This window comes from Melozone crissalis, unplaced genomic scaffold (genome assembly GCF_028551555.1).
Source record: "Melozone crissalis strain CALT ecotype California unplaced genomic scaffold, PUWL_Pcris_2 ptg000195l_1, whole genome shotgun sequence".
NCBI lineage: Eukaryota > Metazoa > Chordata > Aves > Passeriformes > Passerellidae > Melozone > Melozone crissalis.
In genome coordinates, this window is record NW_026535960.1 from 731,832 (window position 1) to 753,781 (window position 21,950).

At 51.7% G+C, this 21,950-nt stretch overlaps 3 protein-coding genes across 3 annotated transcripts; 1 reads left to right on the forward strand and 2 right to left on the reverse strand.

Moving 5' to 3' along the window:
- Positions 1–2,698: 2,698 nt before the first annotated feature.
- LOC128949072 (erythroblast NAD(P)(+)--arginine ADP-ribosyltransferase-like) lies at positions 2,699–4,229 on the reverse strand. Its single transcript, XM_054293874.1, has 2 exons — positions 3,479–4,229; positions 2,699–2,784 (listed from the first exon to the last, which is right to left on the reverse strand). Exons 1-2 carry the CDS (start codon positions 4,227–4,229, stop codon positions 2,699–2,701), a joined length of 837 nt encoding a protein of 278 aa, XP_054149849.1.
- Positions 4,230–7,375: 3,146 nt separating this feature from the next.
- On the forward strand, positions 7,376–8,074 carry LOC128949073 (NAD(P)(+)--arginine ADP-ribosyltransferase 2-like). The gene has a single exon (XM_054293876.1). It carries the CDS (start codon positions 7,376–7,378, stop codon positions 8,072–8,074), a length of 699 nt encoding a protein of 232 aa, XP_054149851.1.
- Positions 8,075–11,007: 2,933 nt separating this feature from the next.
- Positions 11,008–12,458, reverse strand: LOC128949074 (erythroblast NAD(P)(+)--arginine ADP-ribosyltransferase-like). The gene is made up of 2 exons (XM_054293877.1): positions 11,708–12,458; positions 11,008–11,093 (listed from the first exon to the last, which is right to left on the reverse strand). The coding sequence occupies exons 1-2, from the start codon at positions 12,456–12,458 to the stop codon at positions 11,008–11,010; spliced, it is 837 nt and encodes a 278-aa protein (XP_054149852.1).
- Positions 12,459–21,950: the final 9,492 nt, after the last annotated feature.

Sequence of the window (21,950 nt, forward strand, 5' to 3'; positions counted from 1 at the left end):
GCCATGGGGAATTTCCCCATGGGGTGTCTCAAGTTCCTGGACGATGCAGCCCCCTTTTTATCCCAATTTACTGGCCATATCTTCTACTCCCTTTCTCCATTGCCTGAGGTATTTGGAAGGTGTAGACTTCCTAACCCAGCCACTGCACGTTCCCCTCTCTACAGACCCCTCCTTTCTTTAACACAGACACATGACCATTAAAATGAGCTTTAATTTCACCCTGGGGGGGGAGACTAAAATTCATAAGCCTGTTAAGTCTTTGTTCTTCCTGAAGTTCAGGAATTCAACAAGACCTTGGCTGAGCAGCAGTCCGTGTCAATGAAGAACATTTTCTGAAACTGATAGTTTCTCTGGTAACTTCCTTATCTACAAGTCCTTGGCCCTACCAACCACCAGATTTACACAATCTGTTTGTAATGACACTTTTCTCATATTCCTTTCAGAGCTGAATTAATTGTGGTGCCGAAATAGAATTTGCTTGTGATTGAATCCTGAGTATGTGAGAAAACTCAGATTTTGGGCAAGAATGCAAATGAATGAATTTCCAGAAAAGTTAGGACAGTCAGGGAGATGTTGGGGGAGAAAGAGTGTGGGGAAGAGTTTTGGTTTTCCTCTTCCTCTACTCTTCTCCCTTTTTTCTCTTTTTTTCCTCCAGGGAAAATGGCAGCGGTGGCCTTGGAGGACACATTTTTCTGGGGGTCATGCTGGCCATGGTGATCATGGAGACCATGGTGACTGTGAGAAATAACTGCTCACTTTCAAATTTTAAAGGTTTATTAGACCTCAACAACACAACAAAGGAACTGCCAGTGAATCATCCACAAAATGGTGGCTTCATCTTTTATACCCCCAGTGTCGCATCAGCCAAATCTGGCTTTCCCAAAGTCTGCCATTCAAACTTTCTTTGCCATGTGTTGGTGGATAATTTCTTGTAACTTGACTGGAGGTGAAGTGAAGTGAGGTGAGGTGAGGTGAGGTGAGGTAGGGTGAGGTGAGGGGACGTGAGGCATGCCACGCCTCCCCAGCAACAGGTTTTCTCCATTCCCAAATGCCCAATACCAGAGGCACAGGTACATGTCCGGCCCCCACATATCCCTGACAACTCTGACAACCAGGGCCATCTGCTATGAACAATACAGAGGGGGGAAAGGGGGCAGTGGAGACAGCAAAGAATGTCCGAAAACCAAGCTACAATCACATAAACATAAGTCAACAAAATTTCTCTTAATCTACACACAATACTCACCCTTTAATTGTGAGAGTGAATTATCATATTACCAATCTATAACCAAGCTGTGGCTGCCCCACACCTGGAAGCATTCAAGGCCAGACTGGGCAGGGTCTGGAGCAGCCTGGCCCAGAGGAAGAGGTCTCTGCCCATGGCAGGGCTGGCACTGGACCAGCTTTAAGGTCACTCCAGCCCGGAGTGGCACATGTGCAGTGCCGCTGATTTCCCACGCTCGCTGCTGCCCTACGGTGCACAATTCCCAAACCGCACTGCCAGAATCCCCAAATCCCAGAATGGGTCAGGCAGGAAGGACCCAGAGTGGACACCTGGCCCAACCTCTCAGCTCAGGCAGCGTCATCCCTGAGCACAGGATTGGATCCAGAGCAGCCCAGACCTGGACACGGCACTCGGCAGAGTTGGACACAGCACTTCTGATGTGCCTCTTTGGGCAAGGCAGAGGGGCACAATCACTCCCTGACTTCCTGGCCCTGGTCTTCCTGATACTCCCTGGATCCCTTCTTGTCCCAGGCAACACAGCCAGCTCCCCTGGTCACCCACCAGCACCCCCATGTCCTTCTCCAGAACTGCTCCAGCAGGCCCCCTCCAGCCTGGACTGGCAGTGGGGACTGTGCCTCCCCAGGGACAAAACCTGCCCTTGCCCTCTTGAACCTCCCAATTTCCAGCCTTTAAGGTCCCCATGAACTGCAGGATGTGGCAGGATGCTTTGCCTGGAATGTGGCCAAGGGACATTTGTGGCAATCATGGCTGCACTGAAAGAGGTCTGCTGCTCATTTGGGTTCTGAATTGGGCTAAAAGCAGCCCAAATCACCAACACTGAATTGACAACTGAGGCTAAAAGACCAGAGCTGGGTCTGGCCATCTATCAACTGACTCTGGGAATGTCCAGTCCCCTCTCATACAGGGATTCCTTTCCCCTGTTCCTGCTTGAAATGAAATGTATGTGAGGATCCTCCCTTGGGAGGAGGATACTTGCCAGGGATCCTCCTCAAGGCTGAGACAAAGAGACATTCCCATGATTCTTGGTGTGGGGAATGACATCGAGCCCTGTTTAGGAATTGTGTCTTTTTGCTGGCTTTGACAGAATTATTTAATGAAACTGTTTGGATAGAAATTTTTAATAGAATTCCTTTGCACAATGGCCCTGATGTGCACAGTGGTCAGAGTGGCTCTGGTGGGTCAGGGAGTCTTGGAGTTCACAGTGGCCTTGGTGGTCATACAGACCATGGTGTCCAGAGTGCCTGTGATGGCTGGAGTTACCTCATGGTGGCAGTAGCTGCCAAGGCCAAGGCCATAGTGGCAGTGGTGGCCATGGTGGCCTTGGTAGCCTTGGTGGTCTTGTTTCTCTGGTCATCCTGGTGGCTTTGGTGATTGTGGTGGCCACAGTGACAACAGTGACGTTGGTAGCCACAGTGACCACAGTGAAGACAGTGACTTTTGTGGCCTCATGGCTCAGAGGATCCCTGTTGCCACTGCAAGAGCTGTGGTGGCCAGGAGGAGTCTGCTGACATGGAAAGGGGCCCTGGGGATGCTTCCACCTGGGGGACAGAGAGCAGGGTCAGGGGGACCATGTGGGGAGTGAGGGGGATGGGGACGGACATAATGGGGTGTTAGGGGTGACTGGTGTGATGGGGCCATGAATTAACAGGTGACAGGGTGTTGTGGGGGGCATGGCGGGGTACGGAGGCCAGGGAGGTCAGGGGTGTCATGGTGGGCTTAGCAGTGACAGGGGTCAGGAGGAGTCAGAGGTGCCATAGGGGGGACAGAGGTTCAGGGAGTGCCAGGGAGTGTCCGTGACCCACCCACATCCAGCACACAGGGCCCATCCCCACAGGGATGCGGCAGAGGGGAACTCGGTAGGCACAGGGGGTCCTTATCTCTTTCTCTGTCCCTGTTGTCCCATGGCAGGGGTGTCCCAGTCTGTGTTCCCTCCCAGAAGTGGGAGTCCCCATCCCTGTTCCCTGTCATGGGCATTCCTGTCCCCATGCCCACATTTGTGTCCCCAGACTTGGTGTCCCCAGCATGGGCTGTCCCTGTTCCCAAATGCTCAGTGATTTTCCCCACCCTCTGTGCCCTGTCAAGAGTGTCCGCAGTGTATACGGGGTCTCCCCCCCACCGAGTGTTGCTGTCCCCCAACCCCCAGGGAGTGTCATTGTCCCTGTGCCTTATCATGGTGTCCCCATGGCCACAGTGGGTGTCTCCATCCCCCCAGGTTGTCACCTGTGGTGTCACCTTGCAGCCACTCGCAGGTGTAGTTGCTGTAGGTCCCCTTGGAGCGGAGCTGGATCCTTGCCCTTTCTCCTTCCTGGCTGACTTTGATGACAACAAAGGTCTCATATGGTGGGATCAGCACCTCCCTCTCCTTAGGATACGTGGAGAAATTCCAGATTGCTGCACCGTGGCACGTGTACACCTCAAACACCGTGGCACTCCCAAAGCGATTGGCAATTTCTTCACTCTGTGATGCCGAAGAGAATTGACCAAACCGGACGATGTCACCAGGCTTTGCCTTGAACCTGGACGTGCGCACCCTCCGGTACACGTTGTGACACTGCTCTTTCTGAGCCTGCCTCAGCATCACCAGGGCCTGGGTCAGCAGGAAATGCAGAGTTTTGAAGTGGAAGTTGTCCCGGTATTCCTGGCTGGAGCGCCCGGCTGTACGCAGGGCTGCGTTGAACTCTCTGTACAGCTCATCCATCGTGTAGGCCATGAGGGCAATGGCCTGGGCTGGAGATGACAGAGAGGACACAGGGGACTTCTGACCTTGCCACTTGGCTCTGGCCTTAGGGCAGGCCTGGGCAAAGAGAGGGTTCTGATCAAAGTCGGAACGGTTGAGGGCTGACAATGCCTCAGTCATGGCAGGACCACACTCCCGGTACTGGTCATCGAAAGAGTCCTGGGCCATGTCCAGGGTTACCACCTTGACAGCTGTGGTGGCCACGGTCATTGCCAGCAGTGCCAGGGTCTGCGCCAGGGGGGCCATAGAGTGGAGAAGCCACAGGGATGAGGGTGGAACACTGGAGGACACAGAGGGGACACAGAGGAGACACAGGGAGGGTTCCTCAGTGAGGGATTGGGGAGGGAAGTGGGGTCAGCCCAGGGAAATAGAGAGGCATTTCTTGCAAGGAGACCCCTGGGCATGTCTGGGGTCCCTGACCCAAATCCTGGGGGTCACGCCCTGAGCCCCCCAGTGTCCCCCTCGGCCCATCCCCAGACCCCAATCCCACTCCCAGTCTCCAATTTCTTCGGTGTCACCCCAGGACATCAACCCAAATCCAGGCATCACCCCCTGCCCCCACAGCGTCTCTCAGCCCCCATCACCCCAATCCCACTCTCACCATCCTGTGTCCCCCCTCATTTTCCCCCAGAGCCACCCATTACCCCAATCCCAGACCTGTGACTCCCCCAGTGTCCCCCCAGCACCGCAATCCCAATCCCTCAGTCCCGTGCCTCCCCCAAGAGTCCCCAGGGGTCCCTCCAGCCCCAATACTGAAATCAGCTGGAGCAAACTCCCTGATGGAACTGCAGGTATCAGAAAGCCGGAATTCTTTATCAGCTCAGACTCACAGTGGATCTCTCCTGGTCCTGCAGGTCACGGGGGACTTTGCCACAGGGTCTTTATCCACCACAATTTCAAACATTCATTACAATGTGTCCCTCACCTAGTACAGAAACTTCACATTTCTGAAAAATAATTTGCATACTTTGGCCTCTTTCTGGAAATCCATTTATGGTACTGGAGAGTCCTAAAAATGAGTTTTCTCAGTGTGGTTTTCACTGATTGCCCCAATATCGCAGAAGACCTCAGCTTGAACTTTCACATATGGCAGACACTGCTGCTCCTTCTGTGTTACAGAACTTGCCAAAAACCCCTCACATGACTTCCCTTTATCTCTGTCTCTTTGCTCTCATGTGCACACATTTTGCATTCCATTACGGTTTTTTGCTAGTTCTTCTTTAAGGCCTATCCAGCACCTTTAAGGGATCTGAAACTTTCTGTTCTCTCTCTTATTGTTCAGGCCCCACGAACCCAATCCCACAGTCCCATGTCCCCCCCAGTTCCACCCAGTCCCACTCCCCATGGCACACTGAGTTGCTGTCACACCTCAGATACCACTTGGGGTCCCCTATCAGATGACATCACTGCAGGCATCTTGAGCCTGGGGATGATCTCTTGGAGGAGTACCTGGGTGACTTCCCTGTGTGGCAGGAGAAGTTCTGGACCTCCAAGAGGGGATCCACCAACACCAGGAGATACCTGAGCCCATGTTGGCGTGGTAGCTCAGAAAATCCATTTGCCCGTTATCCCCAGCAGTGTTTTCTCTTTCAGTGATGCCTGGTGGTGGTGATTTTGAATTCAAAGGAACCTCTCATGCAGTTTTAATGCAAGTCTATTTCCCACAGGGATTTGTCAATCCCCAAGCTGGTGTGCCTCATATTGTAGCACAGCCACTTCTTTGGGCCGCTCCACTCAGCTCAAGTCACCCAGGCACTGCCCCAAGAGATCATCCTCAGGCTCAAGGTGCTTGCAGGGATGTCTGTTGAGGGATTTTTTGTGGGAAAATGGACACTGTGCCCAAGCCAGCCTTTATGGGGTCTGAGTAGAATTTCACATTGCCCCCGATAGCTCAAAAACAGGAAGAGCCTACTCAGGAGAAAAACAAGTCCAGGATGTGAGGCGCGCTAAGAAGACGGAGCAAAAAAACCACAGCGGAGTGCATGAAGACAAAACAATAAACCACAATGATACGCATGAAGAAAGAAGACTAACCAATCAGCTGAAGGCTCGAGACATGTGCATAGATAGGCTAAACCAATCATGGAGTAGCTTGAGGTGAGTGAACAGCAGAACAAAGAACAAATACATTTTGTTCTTGTAATAAATTTGACTTCACTTGATCATATTGATCATGGTGTGATGCTCCATTGCTGATTCTCTGCAGATGTCATCTGATGCGGGGACCCCAAGTGGTATCTGCTGTAAAGGGTTTTCGGCAAGTTCTGTAACACAGAAGGGGCAGCGCCTGCCCAAAGCAAAATTTTGAGGCAAGGTCATCTGGGATATTGGGGTACTCAGTGAAAACCACATTGAGAAAATTCTTTTTTAGGATTCTCCAGCACAATAAAAATTATTTCCTAAAAGAGACAGAGCCATGCAGATTATTCACGGGAAAAGTGCTGGTTTCTGTATTAGATAAAGGACACAATTTATAGCATATTTATAATTCTGATGCATAAATACCCAATGGCAAAGTCCCCCCTGATGTGCAGGACCAGGAGAGATCTGCTGTGAGTCTGAGCTGAGAAAGATTTCTGGCTTTCTGATACCTCCAGTTCCATCAGGGAGTTCACTCCAGCCAATTTCGGTATCAGGGATTGGGCACCCTTGGGGAGGATCATGGGACTGTGGGATTGGGGTCTGGGGGGGCACTGGGGTGTCACAGGACAGGGACAGGGGTACTGGTGTGTTCCGGGGGCCAGCAATGGGAGACCCAGGACCATGGGAGTGGCAGTGGGGTACTGGGGGACTCTTTGGGGGCACATGGGACTGGATCAGGGTCCAGGGGTCACCAGGGAGGTCATGGGACTGAGAGTGGGATTCGGGTAAGGTGGGGAGGGGACAGAGACAAGTGGGACCCATTGGGGACCCCAAACCTTAGGTCAGGGTCTTGGGGGACATGGGGTCACTGGGAGGGGTACAAGGGACTGGGAGAGGGATTGGGGTAATGGAGGCACTGGGAAAGACCGGGAGGGGGGTCACAGAGCTGGGAGTTGGATTGAGAGTCTAGGGAACAATGGGACATCCTGGAATGATCACAGGATTTGGGATCAGGTTCCAGGACATGTCCAGGGGTCTTCTGGCCAGGGCAGTCCCCACTCTCCCTAGGCTGACCCCACTGTCACTCCCCAGCCCCTCACCAAGGAAGCCTCCCTATGTCCCGCCATGTCCCTCAGAATCCCCTCTGTCCCATCAGTGTCCCCTTAGAATCCCCTGGTATCCGCCAGTGTTCTCCCTGTGTCACACCGTCTGTCCTCTGTGTTCCCTCTATGTCCCACAGTGTCCCCCACTGGTCCCTGTGGCCTCTCTTCTCCATGGCCCCCCTGGCTCACACCCTGGCACTGCTGGCAATGACCGTGGCCACTGCGGCCATCACGATGGTGCCCCTGGACATGGCCCACAACTCCTTTGATGACCAGTACTTGAACTGTGGCCCTGCCATGACTGCGGCCTTGCCAGCCCTCATGCGCTCCAACTTCCGGGAGAACAAGAAGTTTTCCCAGGCCTGGGAGAAGGCCACAGCCGAGTGGCAGAAACGAGGCTCCTATTCATCCTTTCTGACCAAAGACCAGGCCATCGCCCTCATGGTCTACACAATGAATGACGTGTTTAGGGAGTTCAATGAAGCCGTGCGTTCGGCTGGATGCTCCTGCCAGGAGTACCGGTACAACTTCCACTTCAAAACGCTGCATTTCCTGCTGACCCAGGCCCTCCAGAAGCTGAGATGCCATAATAAGTGTCTGGACATGTCCTGGGGAGTGAAAAAGACACAGTTCATTGTGAAATATGGTGATAAAGTCCGCCTTAGTCAATTCACTTCGTCGTCACTGAATAAAACAGTGGCCAATTATTATGGGACAGACACAACGTTCGAGGTGCGCACGTGTCTCGGAGCGCATATCAAGAAATTCTCCTTCAATCAAAGTGAGAAGGAAGTGCTGATCCCAGCCTTTGAGACCTTTGAGGTCACCAAAGTCACCAGGGAAGGGAAGAAGGTGCAGATTGCGCTTCGCTCCACTGGGAACTTCAGCAACTACAACTGCGAGTGACTGCGAGGTGACATCATGGGAACAACCTGGGGGGATGGGGACACTCAGTGAGGACTGGGGACAAGAAGACATGGTGCTGAGGACACCCATGGCCCAGAGGGAACAGGGACACACACTGTGCCTGGGAGACAAGACACCCAGAGGTCGAGACATGGTCAGGGACAGCATTGCTTGGGTGCAGGAAATAGGGACTCCCAGTGCCAGGTGAGGGGGACAGGGACATCCAGTGCGGGGGTTGGGGGGACAAGGTACATGGTACATTGCTGGGTACAGGGGACATGGACCTCATTATGGCCCCCTCTGACAACACACCCTCAGGGCCCCCCACCACCTCTGTCCCTCTCCCCATGGCCCTCCTCATGCCCCCCTGGCCCTCCCACCCCAGGATCCCCTGACCCCTCTCTTTCTCCCCACAGGTGGGAGCCTCCCCAGGAACTCTCCCAATCTTGGGGGGCTTCTCCTTGCTACCGTGGCCATGGCAGTGGCCATTGGAACTCTCTAAGCCACAAGGCCACCAAGGTTGTGGTGGTTGTAGAGGCCACTGTGGAAGGCCACCAGGACCCACAGAAAAATGAAGCCACCAAAGCTACGGAGGGCATTATTACCACTATGGTCCCTTTTTCCCACTGTGACCACTGTGGTCGTTATTGTTACTATGGCCACTGTGGCCACTTTGGTCTCTACGACCACTCTGGGCACTCTGGGCATTGGAACCACCATCGTCAGCATGGTCATTGTGCCCACAGTGACCCATGATGTCACCGTGCACACTGCGACTACTGTGTTCACTGCAACTTCTGAGACCACCATTGACACCATGGCTACCAAGGCGACCAAGGTCACCATGGCCACCACAGCCACTGTGGCCACCATGGTCACTGTACCATGGTGTCCATCCTGGAAAAGCCCCTCCAAGAGGTGCCCAGTGAGGGAATGATGCCAGGTCAGCATGTCCAGCATGAGGGGCCTGGAGCTGCCATGACAGCACAGGACAGCATGGACAGCAGAGATTGGGCAGCACCTGGGGCCACTTGGGCACTTCCGGACAGAGGGGTTGGGGAGTGGCAATGTCACGGCCACCTCCTAGCACTCCTTGGCTGCCTTGCCTGGTGTAGCAATAAATTGCTGCCTGCTCACTTGCTGCATAAGAAATGAATAAAACCCTGATCCTTGCTCGCCGGGTGTATCAAAACTTTACCAAAATTTGCTGCTGGCTCACCTGATGTATCCCCTACAGCTCCTTTAACGCCCTTCCTGCAGAGTGCCTCATTTCCTAAAATAAAGCAGTTCCTGGAGTTTTCTTTAGAGACCACTGAAAGCTTTATTTTTCAAAGCTTGATCTTCAAACAGGTGATGGAGAAATATTCCTCCCTTTTTCCTGAAGAGGGAAATGTTTCCCTTTTTCACTGGAGACCCTCAGAAAGGACCTGGAGGGGCTGGAGCATGTCCAGGGAAGAGATGGAAAAGTAGAAGGGTTTGGAGAACCAGGAAGGGCTGAGGGAGCTGGCGGGGGCTGCTCAGTGCAATTAAAAAAGGATGAACAATCAGTCTGGGGCCTGTTCAGAATTTCCTGATTTGAGGCAATGCAACAGAAGAAGCACTGGGAAGAAAAAAAAGAAAGAACAAACAGAAAGAGAAAGGATGTAAAACAAAATGGAGAAAAGGGGACAGAGGCAGCACCACCCATTTATTGATGAAAACTCCTGATGTTTCATTCAGGAAACCCTTTTTTGTTTCAAATCAGGGATTTTCCCTCTTTACCCCCTCATCTCCTGTAGCTGTGATTTGGGAATTGTCCACCCGAGGGCAGCAGCGAGTGTGGGAAATCAGTGGCACTGTGCATGCGCCGCTCCCAGCTGCAGTTCCGGCTGCCAACAGCAGGCAGCAGCACGAGCTGCTGGCCCTGCTGAGCGCCCACCCCGCCCCATCCCGGCCCCAGGGGCTCTGCAATGTTTTAGGATGGACCAACCCTGGCGTATTGACCCCACTCTTTCTAACATCCCCTAGGTCCCTCCTGGCCCCAGGCCACAAAGCCAGCTCGCCTGGTCACCCACCAGCACCACAGATCCTTCTCCAGATCTGCTCCGGCAGGCCAACCACCCAGGACAGGCACTGGGGATTTGTCCCTCCCCAGGGACAGGAGCTGCCCTTTCCCTGTTGAACCTCCCAAATCCCAGCCTGTAAGGTCCCCCTGAAGTGCACGATGTGGCAAGATGATCTGCCTGGAATGTGCCCAAGGGACAATGCCACATTTGTGGCCATCAAGACTGCACTGAGAGGGGTCTTCTGCTGATATTGGTGCTGAATTGGGGTAAAACCAGCCCAAATCACCAACCCTGAATTGACAACTGAGGATGAAGCATCGGAGCTTGGCCTGGCCATCCATCAGCTGACACTGGGAACATTGAGGCCCCCTCTGAGACAGAGATTCCTCTCCCTTATTCTGCATGGAATGAAATGTGTGTGAGAATCCTCCCTTGGGAAGGGAATGCTCCCCAGGGATTCTCCTTGAGCCGGAGAGAAAGAGACATTCCCATGATTGTTGGTGTGGGGAAAGACATTGAGCCCTGTTTAGGAATTGTCTCAATTTGCTGGCTTTGACAGGATTATTCAATGAAATTGTTTTGATTGAAATTTTTAATAGGATTGCTTTGCACAATTGCCCTGATGTGCACAGTGGTCAGAGTGGCTGTGGTGGGTCAGGGAGTCTTGGTGTTTACAGCGGCCTTGGTGGTCATACAGACCATGGTGTCCAGAGTGCCTCTGATGACCGCAGTGACCTCATGGTGGCAATAGCTGCCAAGGTGGCCAGAGTGGCAGTGGTGGCCATGGTAGCCTTGGTGGTCTCGTTTCTCTGAGGGTCCTGGAGGTTTTGGTGATTGTGGTGGCCACAGTGACCACAGTGAATTCAGTGACATTGGTGGCCTGCTGGCTCAGAGGATCCCTGTTGCCACTGCCAAGGTTGTGGTGGCCAGGAGGAGTCCTCCGAGGTGGAAGGGGGTGCTGGGGATGCTCCCACCTGGGGGACAGAGAAGGGGTCAGAGGGGACCATGTGAGGAGGGAGGGAGTTGGGGACATGCATATTGGAGGGTTAGGGGAAACAGGAGAGATGGGGACCATGAGTTGACAGGTGAGAGGATGTTGGGGGAGGCACGGAGGGGTAGAGGGGCCATGGAGGTCAGGGGTGTCATGGTGGGCTTAGGGGTGACAGGGGTCAGGTAGAGTCAGGAGGTGCCATGGCGGGTGACAGGTTCAGGATGTGCCATGAGGGGTCCCAGCCCACCCACGTCCAGCACACAGGGCCCATCCCCACAGCACTGCCTTTGGTGGGGAGTAACAGGGTCGGAACGGGGTCGGGGACCCATGTCTCTGTCCCCGTCCTTGTCCCATGGCATGGGTGTTCCTTTCCCTTTTCCCTCCCAGAAGTGGGGGTCTCCATCTCTGTGCCATGTCTCCATGCCTGCATGGGTGTCCTCAGGCTTGGTGTCCCCAGTATGGCCTGTCTCTGTCCCCAAACTCTGAGTGAGTGTCCCCACACTCTGTGCCTGTTCATGGGTGTGCCCTGTCCACTGTTGATGTCCCCATGGCCACTGTGGGTGTCCCCATCCCCGCAGGTTGTCACTGTGGTGTCACCTTGCAGCCACTCGCAGGTGTAGTTGCTGTAGGTCCCCTTGGAGCGGATCTCGATCCTTGCCTGTTCTCCTTCTTGGCTGACTTTGATGACCTTGAAGGTCTCATATGGTGGGATCAGCACCTCCTCCTCGTTAGGAAACTTGGAGAAACTCCCGATTGCTGCACCGTGGCACGTGTACACCTCAAACACCGTGGCACTCCCAAAGCGATTGGCAATTTCTTCACTCTGTGATGCCGAAGAGAATTGACCAAACCGGACGATGTCACCAGGCTTTGCCTTGAACTGGTACTTGCGCACCCCCCGGTACACGTTGTGACACTGCTCTTTCTGAGCCTGCCTCAATGTCACCAGGGCCTGGGTCAGCAGGAAATGCAGAGTTTTGAAGTGGAAGTTGTCCCGGTATTCCTGGCGGGTGTGCCCGGCTGTACGCACGGCTGCGTTGAACTCTGTGTACAGCTCATCCATCGTGTAGGCCATGAGGGCGATAGCCTGGGCTGGAGATGACAGAGGGGACATAGGGGACCCCCGACTCTGCCACTCGGCTGTGGCTTTAAGCCAGGCCTGGGCAAAAAGAGGATTCTGCTGGAACTCGGAGTGGTTGAGGGCCGGCAATTCCGCCATCATTTTAGTGCCACAGTCCTGGTACTGATCATCGAAGGAGTCCGGGGCCATGTCCAGAGGGATCACATCAACAGCCGTGGTAGCCATGGCCATTGCCAGCAGTGCCAGGGTATGAGACAGGAGGGCCATGGTGAGGAGAGGCCACAATGACCAGTGTGGGACACTGGGGGACACAGAGGAGACATGGGGGAGAGACAGGGAGGGTTCATCAGTGAGGGACTGGGGAGGGAAGTGGGATCAGCCCAGGGGGAAGGGAGGCACTCCTGGCCAGCAGACCCCAGGGCATGTCTGGGGTCCCTGATCCCAAATTCTGGGGTTACTTATGCCTCCCCAAAGTCGCCCAGCCCCCCAGGGACCCCAATCCCAATCCCACAGTACTGTGTCCTCCTGGCCCCCCAGAAGCCCAATCCTACTCCCATGACAACAAGTCCTCTCAGCCCCAGCAGGATCTCAACCGAAATCATGGGGTCACTCCGAGACACCCAGTGTCCCCCTCAGCCCATCTCCAGACCCCAATCCCACTCCCAGTCCCCAATTTCTTTTGTGTCTCCCCAGGACATCAATCCAAATCCAGGCATGGCTCCCTGCCCCCACAGTGTCTCCCAGTCCTCCCCCATCACGCCAATCCCACCCCCACCATCCCATGTCCCCCCTCATTTTTCCCAGAGCCCCCCATTACCCCAATCCCAGTCCTGTGACTCCCCCAGTGTCCTCCCCATGTTTACAATCCCAATCCCTCAGTCCCGTGATCCCCCACAAGAGTCCCCCTGGAGTCCCCCCACCGTGATACCAGTATCAGCCGGAGTGAACTCCCTGATGGAAATGGAGATAGCAGAAAGCCAGAATTCTTGATCAGCTCAGACTCAAAGCGGATCTCTCCTGGTCCTGCACATCAGGGGGGACTTTGCCGTGGGGTATTTATCCAACATAATTATAAATATTCATTAAAATGTGTTACTTATCTAATACAGAAACTGTACTTTTCCTGTAAATCGTTTGCATTGTTCCACCTCCTCCTACAGGTCTTTTATTGTCCTGGAGAGTCATAAAAATCAGGCTTCTGGGGCTCTTTTTACCAAATACTGTGATACCAAATGCAATGTTCCTGGAACAATTTCTTTGCACAGGTGCTGTTGGTTCCTGTTACAGAACTTGTCAAAACCCCACTGGAGTTCCCTGTATCTGTTTCTCCATGGGTTCTAGCTGTCATTTTCATCTCGAGTGCTCACCTCCCCCTCGTTTTATCATTTCTGCCAGTTTGTCTTCAGGCTCTGTCCAGCACCTTCAGGGGAAGGGAAGACATCCATTCTCTCTGGTATTTGTCACTTGGTGACAGAAATGCTCCAGTCCTGTCAGCATACATGGTACCATCCAGGACCTCCAGGTCTTCCCTGTCCTGAGGAGCCCAGAATGGGAAAGAGCACTGGGCAGAGCTGGACATGACACTGGGCAGAACTGGACACGGCACCGGGCAGAACTGGACATGGCACTGCGCAGAGCTGGACATGGAGCTTGACAGAACTAGACATAGCACTGGGAAGAGGTCGACACAGCCCTGAGAACAGCTGGAAATGGCTCTGAACAGAGTTGGGCACAGCACTCCTGATGTGCCTCACTGGGCCGGATAGGGACACGATCACTCCCTGACTTCCTGGCCTCACTCATCTGATTGTCCTCCAAATCACTCCTGGCCCCAGGCCACATGGCCAGCTCCATTGGTCACCCAGCAGCACCCCCACGTCATTCCCCAGAGCTGCTCCAGCAGGTCCCCACAGGCCAGGCAGGGCACTGGTGCTAATTTGAGCTAAAAACCAGCCTGAACCCCCAGCCCCAAATTGACAACTGAGGCTGAAGTATTAGACCTGGGCCTGGCCATCCATCACCTAACCCTGGCAATGCCCAGTCCCCTCTCAGAGAGAAATTCCTCTCCCCTATTCATACTTGTGTGTGAGGTTCCTCCCTTGGGAAGGGGATGCTCCCCAACAGTCCTCCTCAATGGTGGGAGAAAGAGACGTTCCCACAAGTGTTCGTCTGGGGAGTAACAATGAGCCCTGCTTAGGAATTGTCACATTTGACTGGCTCTGTTGGAATTACTTCATGGAATCATTTTGGTAGAATTATTTAATGGAGTTGTCTTGATAGAATCATTTAATAGATTTGATTTGACACAATATATTAATAGAATGTGAATTGACTAAACCGGACCTTCTGGCCACACTGTGCCTGGAACCAGACATCATGCACACCCCAGAACACGTGGTGACACTGCCCTTTCTGAGCATGCCTCAGTGTCACCAGTGCATCAGTTAGCAGGAAATGCAGTGTTTTGAAGCAGAAGTTGTTCTGGTATTCCTGGCAGGAGCATGCAGTTGCACACATGGCTGCGTTGAAGTCCTTGTAAATGTCCTTTGTTGTGTAGGCCGTGAGAGCGACGGTCTGGGCTGGGAATGCCAGAGGGGACAGTGGGAACCCCCACTTTGCCAATGAGCCTCGGCCTTCACCCAGTTCTGGGTGAAGAAGAGAGGATTCACCTAGAACTCAAAGTGGCTGAGGGCTGGCAAGGCCGCGATAATGGCAGGGCCGCAGCCCCGGTAATGGTCATTGAAGGAGTCCTGGGTCCTGTCCAGGGGCACAACCTTGATAGCTGCAGTGGTCACAGTCATTGCCAACAGTGCCAGGGTGCGAGCCACGAGAGCCATGGCAGGGAGGTTACTGGGAGCAGTGTGGGAAACTCGGGGACAAAGTAGTACACATACTGAGGGGACACCGAGGACACACGGGGGTACATGGGAAGGGTTCCTCTGTGAGGGGCTCAGCATGGCCACCGAGCTCCAACCAGATGAACTTTAGAACAGTGGCCATTTTTCTCATTTCCTAGGAAGCCTTGGACATTATCCTTTTGTTCTCCTATGCAGTGAATCTCTTTGTCAGTGCCATGATTGCCTTTGGCAAATTTTTATGAATTGTGATCTGTACTCTATATATTTCATCCTGTATTTAGCAGATAACCAGTAATAGTCTTAATTAGAAAATAGCCTTACAGATGGGAACTGCTTTAACATGTATGCATTAACTAAAAACCAAAAAAGAGGGAGATGTGGAAGCCCAGACCACTACAGAAGTTCAAATAGGGAGCACGGCAGACCTTGCAGCCCTGGTACAGTGAAGACCATGAGAGAGAAAAATTCAATAAAGAACAGAAGTGAAGACATCATCTCTGGTCACTCAGACCCTCTGACACTGACCACTCTGAGTAAAGAAGAGATGACAGGGATGTTGCTGGTGAAACAGAAAACAAGGACATTACTAGTGAAAGAAGGATAAGCGAGAATATTGTGTTTTTAAGGGGACTGGGGCAAAGGGGTCCAAGTAGAAAATTTCATATGAACATAGTGAGCTATAAATCCTGGTAAACTGGTGTAATAAATGGCTTTGCTTTGCTGGCATTGCAGAGTCCATGTCTCTCAATCCCCACACACCAGCCGCCCAGTCTCCATCCCAATCCTTTTTTTATTCTTCCAGTGTCCCCATTGTACTCCTCAGGATCTCATTTATACTCCCAGATATTTGTAGCCCTCTTGTGACCCCAGGTTGCTCAGGAACCTCACTCAAATTCCTTAAGCCACCCCGTCATCTGCCCCCAACCATTCGCCTTGGTCCTCTCCCAGATGCCAGTCCTGCTCACAGTCCTGTTACCCATTTCATGTCACCCCAGGACCCCAACCCAAATTCAGGGACCAACCCCTGACCCTGCAATGTCAGCCTGGAGCCCTCCAGGCCCCCACTCTACAATCCCAGTCACATGTCCCTCCACTAGATGCCCATGGAGTAGTCCCAGCCACCAATATCGAAATCAGCAGGAGAGAACTCCCTGATGGAACTGGAGGTAGCAGAAAAATTGAATTCTTTATCAGCTCGGACTCACCGCAGATCTCTCCTGGTCCACATCAGGGGGGGACCTTGTCAAGAGAATCTATCTATTCTAATTATAAATATTCATCAAAATGGGCTTCTTAGCTAACACAAAACCAGCACATTTCCCGTAAATAATTGGCATGGCTCTGCCTCTTTTGGGAAATAATTTTTATTGTCTTGGAGGGTCATAAAAATGGGGTGATAGGAGGTGGGTTTCACTAAGTGCCCCAGTATGCCAGATGACCTATTCTCAAACTTTCGCTTTTGCAGTGACTGCTCTTTCTGTGTTACAGAACTTGCCAAAAACCCCTCACTGCATTGCCCTTTATCTCTTCCTCCACAGGTTCCAGCAACCTTTGCCCCTCTGTGTACACATTTTTACATCCTTTTACTGTTTTTACTCATTCTTTTTAAAGCCCTATGCAGCACCTGCAGGCGAACTCAAACTTTCTATTCTCTCTCTTATTGCTCAGTCCCCATAACCCCAATCCCACAGTCGCATGTTCCCCCAGTTCCCCCCAGTCCCACTCCCCACTGCTCACAGTATTGCTGCCTTATATCAGATAACAATTGGGGTCCCCTATCAGATGACTTCCCTGTAGGCACCTTAAGCCTGAGTATGGATCTCTTGGGGGAGTGCCTGGGTGACTTCCCTGGCCTTGTTGGTGTGGCAGGAGTACTTCTGGACCCCCCAAAAAGGGATCCACCAACACCAGGAGATACCCGAGCCCATGTTGGCATGGTAGCTCAGAAAAGCCATTTGCCAGTAATTCCCAGGAGTGTTTCATCTTTCAGTGATGCCTGGAGGTGGTGGTTTTGAATCCAAAGGGTTCTTTTGAAGACATATCAGGCATTGCTCTGTAACAGACCTGAGAATTTTCTCCTATGGACACTGAGGATATGAGGCCGCAGACCAGTGCCCTTCACATCACTGTCCCAGAGCATTGCTGGTGCTTTTCTCCTTTACCAATTGCAGCATCAGCTGGGGAGGGCCTGAAACCTGGTTATAGGGAGTTACCTCTCACCCACTCACCCAGCCACCCTCTTTATTGTGGGCTTTTAGATAAGCAGCCAATTTTCAATCTGCCCAACTCTATCCAGGCCTCACCTCTGGGGCTGCAATTCCTTTCTCAGGAATTAACACCGGGATGCTTTGTTGCAGAACCTCTCATGCAGCTTTATTGTAAGTTTATTTCCCACAGGGATTTGTCAGTCCTCAAGCTGGTGTGCCCTGCATTGTTGTACAGCCACTTTTTTGGGCAGCTGGGTGGTAATCAGGACACACAGGGACTGCTGCTTTCATTGGTGCACAAAAAGCTCAAAGGAGAGGAAATCCCACGGGAGATGCGGACCTGAGGAGCATCTTTAAGTTACCGAATGCCTGTCCTTCCTCAGGAGTCCAAATCAAGGTCATTCGGGGGCCTCATGTTTGAGGGAGCCTTCAGGGCTCCTGTGGGGTGCTCTTCAAAACAACTCGACATCAGCCAGGATTGGCACAGATGAATGTAGGCCACAGAAATGACTGTTCTCCTCATCCAAGTGGCCAAGAAATCCAATTTGCAACAAAGGTTTCTGGTATATACTCTGGTCACTGTAACTGCAAGGAGGTGTGGAACAAGGGGAGGAGCTCAATGTGTTACAAAGAGCTCTGGAATTGGCAGTGAGGAAAAGGGCAAACATAGGAACTCACTTGCCATCTGCTTTGAGCATTGCTCATGCCCATGGAGACATATGGAAAGAAAGAAGTCAATTACAGCACAGGGATCTCCGATTAAATATAAGCAAGAATTATTGTCCCTCCTTAATTCCACCCAGCTGCCCAAAGAATTGGCTGTACAACAATCCAGGACACACCAGGTTGGGGGTTGAAAAATCCCTTTGGGAAATAGACTTGCATTAAAGCTACAGGGTAGGTTCTGTGACAAAGCATCCTGGTGTTAATTCCTGAGAAAGGAATTGCAGCCCCAGAGGTGAGGCCTGGATAGAGTTGGGCAGATTGAAAATTGGCTGCTTATCTAAAAGCCCACAGTAAAGAGGATGGCTGGATGGGTAGGTGAAAGGTAATTCCTAATAACCAGGTTTCAGGCCCTCCCCAGCTGATGCTGCAATTGATAAAGGAGAAAAGCACCAGCAAAGCTCTGGGAATCAATGTGATGGGGATCGGTCTGCGGTCTCAGATCCTCAGTGTCCTTAGGACAAAATTCTCAGGTCTGTTAGAGAGCAATGCCTGATATGTTTTTAAAAGAACCCTTTGAATTCAAAACCATCACCTCCAGGCATCACTGGAAGTGGAATCACTCCTGGCTACAACTGGCAAATGGATTTACTGAGCTTCCACACCAACATAGGCTCAGGTTATCTCCTGGTGTTGGTGGATCCCTTTTTGGGGTCCAGAACTTCTCCTGCCACACCAACAAGGCCAGGGAAGTCATGCAGGCACTCCACCAGGAGATCATCCCCAGGCTCAAGGTGCCTACAGGGAAGTCATCTGATAGGGGACCCCAATTGTTATCTGAGATAAGGCAGCAACTCAGTAAGAAGTGGGGAGTGGGACTGGGTGGCACTGGGGGAACATGGGACTGTGGGATTGGGGTTATGGGGACTGAGCAATAAGAGAGAGAATAGAAAGTTTCATATCCCCTGAAGATGCTGGATAGTGCTTTAAAACGAACTAGCAAAAAGCAATAAAAGGATGCAAAAGTGTGCACACAGAAGAGCAAAGGTTGCTGGAACCTGTGGAGAAAGAGATAAAGGGAACTGCAATGAGGGGTATGTGGCAAGATCTGTTACACAAAAAGAGCAGTGCCAGCCCAAAACGAAAGTTTGAGGCAAGGTCATCTGAGATATTGGGGCACTTAGTGAAACCCACATCCTGATACCCCATTTCTATGACCCTCTAGGACAAAAAAAAATTATTTCCCAAAAGAGGCAGAGCCATGCCAATTATTTACGGGAAATGTGCTGGTTTTGTGTTAGCTAAGAAGTGCATTTTGATGTATATATACAATTAGGATGGATAGATTCTGCTGGCAAAGTCCCCCCTCATGTGCAGCACCAGGAGAGACCTGCTGTGAGTCTGAGCTGATAAAGTATTCCGGCTTTCTGCTACCTCCAGTTCAATCAGGGAATTCACTCTGGCCTGTTTTGATATTGGTGGCTGGGGGGATTCCATAGGACACTTGTGGAGGGACATGTGACTGGGATTGTAGACTGTGGTCATGGAGGGCTCCAGGCTGACATTGTAGGGTCTGGGGTTGGTCCCTGAATTTGGGTTGGGGTCCTGGGGTGACATGAAATGGGTATCAGGGCTGGAAGTGGGACAGTGGGACTGGGGTCTGGGAGAGGGCCAAGGCTGATGGCGGGGGGGGGCAATGGTGACTTTAGGAATTTGGATGAGGTTCCTGAGTGGCCTGGGGTCACAAGTGGGCTACAAAGGTCTGGGAGTAGAAACAAGATGCTGCGGAGTACCACTGGGACACTGGAAGGGTAAACAGAGGTTTGGGGTTGGGACTGGGCGGTTGATGTGTGGGGATTGAGAGACATGGACTCTGCAATGCCAGCAAAGCAAAGCCATTTATTACACCAGTTTACCAGGATTTATAGCTCACTATGTTCATACGAAAATTTCTACTTGTTCTTCTTTGCCCCAGTCCCCTTAAAAACACAATCTTCTCAATTATCCTTCTTTCCTGAGTAATTCCCTTGTTATCTCTTTCACCAGCTACATCCTGGTTATCACTTCTCTGTCAAGAGCAGTGAGCGTGAAAGTCAGGAGTGTCCAGACATGATGTTCAGAGTGATCAGAAGTGATGTCTTCAGTTCTGTTGTTGCCTTGAGTCTTTCTCTCCCACAGTCTTCACTGTACCCAGGCCACAAGGTCTGCCATGCTCCACAGTTGAGCTTCTGTAGCAGTCTGGTCTTCCACATCTTCTCCTTCTCTGATCTTTATGCAAAGAGTTTGTGTACTCTTATGTTAAAGCAGTTCCCACCTGTAAGGCTATTATCTTATTAAGACTGTTACTGGTTGTCTGCTAAATACAAGATAAAATATATAGAGTACAGATCACAATCAAGAATAACTTACCAAATGCAACCCTGTCCCTGAAAAAGAGATTCACTGCATAGGAGAACAAAAGGATAATGTCCAAGCTCTCCTAGGAAATGAGAATAAATGGCCACTGTTCTAAAGTTTCTGCAGTTGGAGCTCGGGGCCATGCTGAGCCCCTCACAGAGGAACCCTTCCTATATACCCTCATGTGTCCTCAGTGTCTCCTTATTGTGTGCTCCTCTTTGTCCCCCAGTGTCCCACAATGCTCCCTGTAAATTCCTTGCCATGGCCCTCCTGGCTCATACCCTGGCACTGCTGACAATGACTGTGACCACTGCAGCCATCAAGGTGGTGCCCCTGGACATGGCCCAGGTCTCCTCTGATGACCAGTACCAGAGCTGCTGAGGCTGCTGGCCCTCAATCACTCTGAGTTCCAGGTGAATCCTCTCTTCACCCAGACTTGGGTGAAAGCCAAGGCTGAGTGGCAAATCAGGGCTCCCCTCTGTCCCCTTTGTCCCCTCTGGCAACTCCAGCCCAAGCCGTTGCTCTCATGGCCTACACAACAAAGGACATTTGTCACAGACATTTTTTCATAAAAATCCTTTCTTTTAGGATTTGTCCTTTCTGGGAAGCTGAGGCCTCAGAAGAAAAATGTAAACAATTATTATCTGCTGTTGTGGAATGTAACAGGTACGTCTGTGATTGGTCTTCTGTGAGTGTCTGGATTTACTGACCACTCACAGGAGAGATTATCCTGTTTTCTGCCTGGACACAGACCCTTGTTTTTAGATTCCTATTCTATTCTTAGCTTAGCAGCTTCTGCACCTTGTCTCTCTATTCCTTTTAGTATAGTCATAATGTAGTATATATCATAAATTAATAAATCCAGCCTTCTGATCATGAAGCAAGACTCTCGTCCATCTCTCTCACCCTGAGGAACCCTCACAACATTTCTAAGGGCTTCAACGCGGCTCCGTGTGCAGCCGGTGCTCCCATCAGGAATTCTGGAACAACTTCCACTTCCAAATGCTTCATTTCCTTCTGACCCAGGCTCTGGTGACACTGAGGCACAGTTAGAATGGGCAGTGTCGCCCCGTGTTCTGGGGTGTGCGCGATGTCTGGTTCCAGGCACGGAATGGCCAGGGGGTCTGGTTTGGTCAATTCACATTCTATTAAATTATTTTGTCAAATCAATTCCATTAAATGATTCTATTAAAACAACTCAATTAAATAATTCTACCAAAACCATTCCATTAAGTAATTCTGACAGAGAGAGCCAAATGTGACAATTCCTAAGCAGGGTTCAATGTCACTCCCTATACAAACACTTGTGGGAATGTCTCTTTCTCCCACCTTTGAGGAGGACTGTTGGGGAGCATCCCTTTCCCCAAGGTGGAACCTCACACACATTTCATCCCAAGTATGAATAGGGGAGAGGAATCTCTATCCGAGAGGGGACTGGGCATTGCCAGGTGATGGAGGGCCAGGCCCAGCCCTGGTGATTTACCTTCAATTGTCAATTTAGGGTTGGTGACTTGGGCTGGTTTTAGCCCTATTTAGCACCAGTGCCCTGACTGGCTGGTGGGGACCTGCTGGAGCAGCTCTGGGGAATGACCTGGGGATGCTGCTAGGCGACCAGTGAAGCTGGCCATGTGGCC

Excerpts from the sequence above, each read along its gene's own strand:
- LOC128949074 (XM_054293877.1), bottom strand. The coding sequence starts at position 12,458 with ATGGCCCTCCTGTCTCATACCCTGGCACTGCTGGCAATGGCCATGGCT. Across the intron at positions 11,094-11,707 it reads CACCTGCGAGTGGCTGCAAG|GTGGGAGCATCCCCAGCACC; the intron begins GTGACACCACAG and ends TCTGTCCCCCAG.
- LOC128949072 (XM_054293874.1), bottom strand. The coding sequence starts at position 4,229 with ATGGCCCCCCTGGCGCAGACCCTGGCACTGCTGGCAATGACCGTGGCC. Across the intron at positions 2,785-3,478 it reads CACCTGCGAGTGGCTGCAAG|GTGGAAGCATCCCCAGGGCC; the intron begins GTGACACCACAG and ends TCTGTCCCCCAG.
- LOC128949073 (XM_054293876.1), top strand. The coding sequence starts at position 7,376 with ATGACCGTGGCCACTGCGGCCATCACGATGGTGCCCCTGGACATGGCC.